This window comes from Myxine glutinosa, chromosome 2 (assembly GCF_964187855.1).
Source record: "Myxine glutinosa chromosome 2, kmMyxGlut1.1, whole genome shotgun sequence".
Lineage (NCBI taxonomy): Eukaryota > Metazoa > Chordata > Myxini > Myxiniformes > Myxinidae > Myxine > Myxine glutinosa.
In genome coordinates, this window is record NC_136262.1 from 1,882,213 (window position 1) to 1,890,435 (window position 8,223).

The 8,223-nt window shown below is 36.9% G+C and overlaps 1 protein-coding gene across 1 annotated transcript in view; it reads right to left on the reverse strand.

The window, feature by feature from the left end:
- The window catches only part of RELCH (RAB11 binding and LisH domain, coiled-coil and HEAT repeat containing), a gene marked incomplete in the record, with an annotated part of 173,775 nt that extends 166,023 nt beyond the window's left edge, over positions 1-7,752 (reverse strand). Inside the window, 2 exon segments of the mRNA XM_068108847.2 lie at positions 1,786-1,875; positions 7,123-7,752. Of these exon segments, the coding sequence (XP_067964948.2) occupies positions 1,786-1,875; positions 7,123-7,477 (445 nt within the window).
- Positions 7,753-8,223: the final 471 nt, after the last annotated feature.

Sequence of the window (8,223 nt, forward strand, 5' to 3'; positions counted from 1 at the left end):
TAATTCATATATCATGCACACAAACAGCTAATTCATATATCATGTACACAAACAGCTAATTCATATATCATGCACACAAACAGCTAATTCATATATCATGTACACAAACAACTAATTCATATATCATGGACACAAACAGCTAATTCACATATCATGTACACAAACAGCTAATTCATATATCATGTACACAAACAGCTAATTCATATATCATGTACACAAACAACTAATTCATATATCATGTACACAAACAGCTAATTCATACATCATGTACACAAACAGCCAATTCACATATCATGTACACAAACAACTAATTTGTATATCATGTACACAAACAACTAATTCATATATCATGTACACAAACAGCTAATTCATATATCATGTACACAAACAGCCAATTCATGTATCATGTACACAAACAGCCAATTCATACATCATGTACACAAACAGCTAATTCATATATCATGTACACAAACAGCTAATTCATATATCATGTACACAAACAGCTAATTCATATATCATGTACACAAACAGCCAATTCATACATCATGTACACAAACAACCCATTCATATATCATGTACACAAACAACTAATTCATATATCATGTACACAAACAGCCAATTCATATATCATGTACACAAACAGCTAATTCATATATCATGTACAGTACACAAACAGCCAATTCATATATCATGTACACAAACAACCCATTCATATATCATGTACACAAACAGCTAATTCATATATCATGTACACAAACAGCTAATTCATATATCATGCACACAAACAGCTAATTCATATATCATGTACACAAACAGCTAATTCATATATCATGTACACAAACAGCTAATTCATATATCATGTACACAAACAGCTAATTCATATATCATGTACACAAACAGTCAATACACATATCATGTACACAAACAGCTAATTCATATATCATGTACACAAACAGCTAATTCATATATCATGTGCACAAGCAGCTAATTCATATATCATGCACACAAACAGCTAATTCATATATCATGTACACAAACAGCTAATTCATATATCATGTACACAAACAGCCAATTCACATATCATGTACACAAACAGCTAATTCATATATCATGTACACAAACAGCTAATTCATATATCATGTACACAAACAGCTAATTCATATATCATGCACACAAACAGCTAATTCATATATCATGTACACACAGCGAATTGATACGTCATGTACACACAGCTAATTCATATATCATGCACACACAGCTAATTCATATATCATGTACACACAGCTAATTGATATATCATGTACACAAACAGCTAATTCATATATCATGCACACAAACAGCTAATTCATATATCATGTACACACAGCGAATTGATACGTCATGTACACACAGCTAATTCATATATCATGCACACACAGCTAATTCATACATCATGTACACACAGCTAATTCATATATCATGTACACAAACAGCTAATTCATATATCATGCACACAAACAGCTAATTCATATATCATGTACACACAGCGAATTGATACGTCATGTACACACAGCTAATTCATATATCATGCACACACAGCTAATTCATAAATCATGTACACACAGCTAATTGATATATCATGTACACAAACAGCTAATTCATACATCATGCACACACAGCTAATTCATAAATCATGTACACACAGCTAATTGATATGTCATGTACATAAAGCTAATTGAAATATCATGTACACAACTGATAAGGATACAGAATCGTGAGAAATGAATGTCGTGTGCAAGTTCTCACCTGCAACTCTCTCCTCCATCTCCCGGGTACCATCATCCGAGTATCGGGTAAAATCCAGGGAGTCCAACGTACTCACGCTACCCACTCGATCTGGGAAAGAAATCACAAAATCATGGCTGTGATTCAACCATATTAATAAAGGCTAAAAGGTCGACGTATCAATGAACCATATTAACAAGCGTTACGCCTAGGTCCCCCGTCGGTGAAGTGATGCGAGTTGACAAAGTGGAGACGCAAGGCGGCCATCTTGGATTTTGACGTGGCGACCCAATTTTCAATAGCGTTCGTCCTTATGCCTAGATACACCCACACACCAGATTAGAAGTTGGTACTTCGCTTATTTTTCAAGATATTTCGCTCACAATGTTCAGACATATATATGGTGGCGGCCATCTTGGATTTTGACGTGGCGACCCAATTTTCAATAGCGTTCTTCCTTTGTCCAAATACACCCACACACCAGATTTAACGTTGGTACTTCACTTATTTTTCAAGATATTCCACTCACAAGGATCAGACATACATTGCGTCAGACATACATGGCGGCGGCCATCTTGGATTTTGACGTGGGTTGCACCCACACACCAAATTAGAATTCGGTCCTTCGCTTACGCACGCACGCACGTACGTACGCACGCACGCACGGACGGACGGACGGACCGACTCACACACTGACGGAGAGGAAAAACCATAGTCCCCCTTTCGCTCCGCAGTGCAACGGGGGACAATAAAGGTTAAAAGGTTGACGTATCAATGAACCATATTAATAAAGGTTAAAAGGTCGATGTATCAATGAACCATCTATCTATAATTCCAGTAATCTCTGTCTGTACGTTTGTTTGTCTGTGACCGCTGTTTCTCGACAACCACGGGTCCGATATACTTTTAACTTGCCAGGTATATTGCTGGGGACCCGAGGATGTGCCTTTTCAAGGTTTCATATTAATCGGACAATTACTTACCGAGCTATGTCCAAAAAACGATTCAACCAATCAGAGAGCAGCAAACGATCGCGTGTGCCGAACGTGGCGGACACACTCTGCCTCGGATGGCACATTTGAGAGCGTATTCATTTATTTCACGTTTGCGAACTATGTTGGCGTTAAACTATGTTTTACAACTAATAAAAACGAATTTGCGATTCATTCGCTTTCCTGCGCGTTTGTGCACGCGATGGCGATTTCTTTTATTCTTTACCAAACTCCGGAAGCCGTTCGCTTTGGACCAAACCATTGCATGTAAATAGAGGGGGGGGATTGTCACCACTCGCAAGCCGTTCGCTTTGGACCAAACCATTTCATGTAAATAGAGGGGGGGGATATAATTTTAGATATAGATATAGTACGGGCATGCCCTAGTATTAATAAAGGTTAAAAGGTCGATGTATCAATGAACCATATTAATAAAGGTTAAAAGGTCGACATAACAATGAACTATATTAATAAAGGTTAAAAGGTCGATGTATCAATGAACCATATATTAATAAAGGTTAAAAGGTCGATGTATCAATGACCCATATTAATAAAGGTTAAAAGGTCGATGTATCAATGAACCATATTAATAAAGGTTAAATGGTCAACGTATCAATGAACCATATTAATAATGGTTAAAAGGTCGACGTATCAATGAACCATATTAATAAAGGTTAAAAGGTCGATTTATCAATGAACCATATTAATAAAGGTTAAAAGGTCGACGTATCAATGAACCATATTAATAAAGGATAAAAGGTCGACGTATCAATGAACCATATTAATAAAGGTTAAAAGGTCGATGTATCAATGAACCATATTAATAAAGGTTAAAAGGTCGATGTATCAATGAACCATATTTCAATAAAGGTTAAAAGGTCGATGTATCAATGAACCATATTAATAAAGGTTAAAAGGTCGATGTATCAATGAACCATATCAATAAAGGTTAAAAGGTCGATGTATCAATGAACCATATCAATAAAGGTTAAAAGGTCGATGTATCAATGAACCATATCAATAAAGGTTAAAAGGTCGATGTATCAATGAACCATATCAATAAAGGTTAAAAGGTCGACGTATTAATGAACCATATTAATAAAGGTTAAAAGGTCGATGTATCAATGAACCATATATTAATAAGGGTTAAAAGGTCGATGTATCAATGAACCATATATTAATAAAGGTTAAAAGGTCGATGTATCAATGAACCATATATTAATAAAGGTTAAAAGGTCGATGTATCAATGAACCATATATTAATAAAGGTCAAAAGGTCGATGTAGCAATGAACCATATTAATAAAGGTTAAAAGGTCGATGTATCATTGAACCATATTAATAAAGGTTAAAAGGTCGACGTATCAATGAACCATATTAATAAAGGTTAAAAGGTCGATGTATCAATGAACCATATTAATAAAGGTTAAAAGGTCGACATAACAATGAACTATATTAATAAAGGTTAAAAGGTCGATGTATCAATGAACCATATATTAATAAAGGTTAAAAGGTCGATGTATCAATGACCCATATTAATAAAGGTTAAAAGGTCGATGTATCAATGAACCATATTAATAAAGGTTAAATGGTCGATTTATCAATGAACCATATTAATAAAGGTTAAAAGGTCGACGTATCAATGAACCATATTAATAAAGGATAAAAGGTCGACGTATCAATGAACCATATTAATAAAGGTTAAAAGGTCGATGTATCAATGAACCATATTAATAAAGGTTAAAAGGTCGATGTATCAATGAACCATATTTCAATAAAGGTTAAAAGGTCGATGTATCAATGAACCATATTAAAGGTTAAAAGGTCGATGTATCAATGAACCATATCAATAAAGGTTAAAAGGTCGATGTATCAATGAACCATATCAATAAAGGTTAAAAGGTCGATGTATCAATGAACCATATCAATAAAGGTTAAAAGGTCGATGTATCAATGAACCATATATTAATAAAGGTTAAAAGGTCGATGTATCAATGAACCATATATTAATAAAGGTTAAAAGGTCGATGTATCAATGAACCATATATTAATAAAGGTCAAAAGGTCGATGTAGCAATGAACCATATTAATAAAGGTTAAAAGGTCGATGTATCATTGAACCATATTAATAAAGGTTAAAAGGTCAACGTATCAATGAACCACATTAATAAAGGTTAAAAGGTCGATGTCTCAATGAACCATATTAATAAAGGTTAAAAGGTCGATGTATCATTGAACCATATTAATAAAGGTTAAAAGGTCGATGTATCAATGAACCATATTAAAGGTTAAAAGGTCGACATATTAATGAACCATATTAATAAAGGTTAAAAGGTTGATGTATCAATGAACCATATATTAATAAAGGTTAAAAGGTCAATGTATCAATGAACCATATATTAATAAAGGTTAAAAGGTCGATGTATCAATGAACCATATATTAATAAAGGTTAAAAGGTCGATGTATCAATGAACCATATATTAATAAAGGTTAAAAGGTCGATGTATCAATGAACAATGTTAATAAAGGTTAAAAGGTCGATGTATCATTGAACCATATTAATAAAGGTTAAAAGGTCGATGTATCAATGAACCATATTAATAAAGGTTAAAAGGTCGATGTATCAATGAACCATATTAATAAAGGTTAAAAGGTCGATGTATCAATGAACGATATATTAATAAAGGTTAAAAGGTCGATGTATCAATGAACCATATATTAATGAAGGTTAAAAGGTCGATGTATCAATGAACCATATATTAATGAAGGTTAAAAGGTCGATGTATCAATGAACCATATATTAATAAAGGTTAAAAGGTCGATGTATCAATGAACGATATATTAATAAAGGTTAAAAGGTCGATGTATCAATGAACCATATATTAATAAAGGTCAAAAGGTTGATGTATCAATGAACCATATATTAATAAAGGTTAAAAGGTCGATGTATCAATGAACCATATATTAATAAAGGTTAAAAGGTCGATGTATCAATGAACCATATATTAATAAAGGTTAAAAGGTCGATGTATCAATGAACCATATATTAATAAAGGTTAAAAGGTCAATGTATCAATGAACCATATATTAATAAAGGTTAAAAGGTCGATGTATCAATGAACCATATATTAATAAAGGTTAAAAGGTCGATGTATCAATGAACCATATATTAATAAAGGTTAAAAGGTCGATGTATCAATGAACCATATTAATAAAGGTTAAAAGGTCGACGTATCAATGAACCATATTAATAAAGGTTAAAAGGTCGATGTATCAATGAACCATATATTAATAAAGGTTAAAAGGTCGATGTATCAATGAACCATATATTAATAAAGGTTAAAAGGTCGATGTATCAATGAACCATGTTAATAAAGGTTAAAAGGTCGATGTATCAATGAACCATATATTAATAAAGGTTAAAAGGTCGATGTATCAATGAACCATATATTAATGAAGGTTAAAAGGTCGATGTATCAATGAACCATATATTAATAAAGGTTAAAAGGTCGATGTATCAATGAACCATATATTAATGAAGGTTAAAAGGTCGATGTATCAATGAACCATATATTAATAAAGGTTAAAAGGTCGATGTATCAATGAACCATATATTAATAAAGGTTAAAAGGTCGATGTATCAATGAACCATATTAATAAAGGTTAAAAGGTTGATGTATCATTGAACCATATTAATAAAGGTTAAAAGGTCGACGTATCAATGAACCATATTAATAAAGGTTAAAAGGTCGATGTGTCAATGATGCACATTTACCACACATGTTTAATAGTCATTCATGACATCCACACCGGTTGCATGAAAGAAAACATTTGTTTTCATGAATAAAAATAGAAAAAGAAACAGATAAGGATGGTGAGTGATACACGGCATCGGACACAAGGGAGTTTACAATTAATCATTTTTGACTAACGCACATTCACATGCATATACATACACAGGCACACACATACATACACACATACACACATATATAGACATAGAGACACATACACACATACACATATATAGACACATACATACATGCGCGCACACACACACACACACACACACACACACACACACACACACACACACACACACACACACACACACACACACACACACACACACACACACAGACAGACATATATACACACACACACAGACATATATACACACACACACAGACATATATACACACACACACAGACATATACACACACACACAGACATATACACACACACACAGACATATATATATATACACACACACACACACACACACACACACACACACACACACACACACACACACACACACACACACACACACACACACACACACACACACACACACACACTCACTCAGCGGACTCGGCGCCGATATGCCAGTGTCCTTGGTTCCAGCTGGTCTCTCGAAGTTCGCCGGATTGGAGAAGAAGTCCCGCAGTCGAGGAAGATCCCGGCCGGCTTCCATGAGTTCGGTGTGAAGCTCCAACGCCGTGAGCAGCAACTGCTCCTCCAGCAGATACGACGCAATGGCGTCCATGCCCATTGGCCTGTCTGTCCCGCAATGGTCGCTACCGGCTTGGGGGAACAGCTGCGGATGTTGTTGCGGTTGTTCCGGAAGGTGTGCTTCTTGTGGTGGCCGTGGTTGGCTCCCCGACGTGCTATCATCACCATCAGAATCGCTGAGGAAAGGGTTGATAGCGGTGGCCATCTTTCCGCCAAACCCCGCTTTCCCCCCACCTTGCTCCCTACACTCGATCCTCGTGTCCACTTGATCTCTAACTGTCTCACCCCGCCCTCACAGCGCCCACCGATCCGGAAACTCGATCCTGTGCCCCCCTTTTATCTCGGTCTCACCCCACCCTCACAGCGCCCCCGATCCGGAAACTCGATCATGTGCCCCCCTTTTATCTCGGTCTCACCCCGCCCTCACAGCGCCCACCTTGCTCCCTACACTCGCTCCTCGTGTCCACTTGATCTCTAACTGTCTCACCCCACCCTCACAGCGCCCCCCGATCCGGAAACTCGATCATGTGCCCCCCTTTTATCTCGGTCTCACCCCGCCCTCACAGCGCCCCCCGATCCGGAAACTCGATCCTGTGCCCCCCTTTTATCTCGGTCTCACCCCGCCCTCACAGCGCCCACCGATCCGGAAACTCGATCCTGTGCCCCCCTTTTATCTCGGTCTCACCCCGCCCTCACAGCGCCCCCCGATCCGGAAACTCGATCCTTGTGCCCCCCCCTTTGTCTATAACTGTCTCACAGCGCCCCCAATCCGGAAACTCGATCCTTCAAGGATCGAGCCCCCCTTTGTTAGGGAATTCTATCCCGGACGAGGATCCCAATTTCGAGCCCCCGAGCCAATTGGACGAGCCCCCAATTCCTTGTGCCCCCCTTTTTCTCTCACTCTATCATCCTGCCCTCACAGTTCCCTCTGATCCCTAAACGTGATGCTTG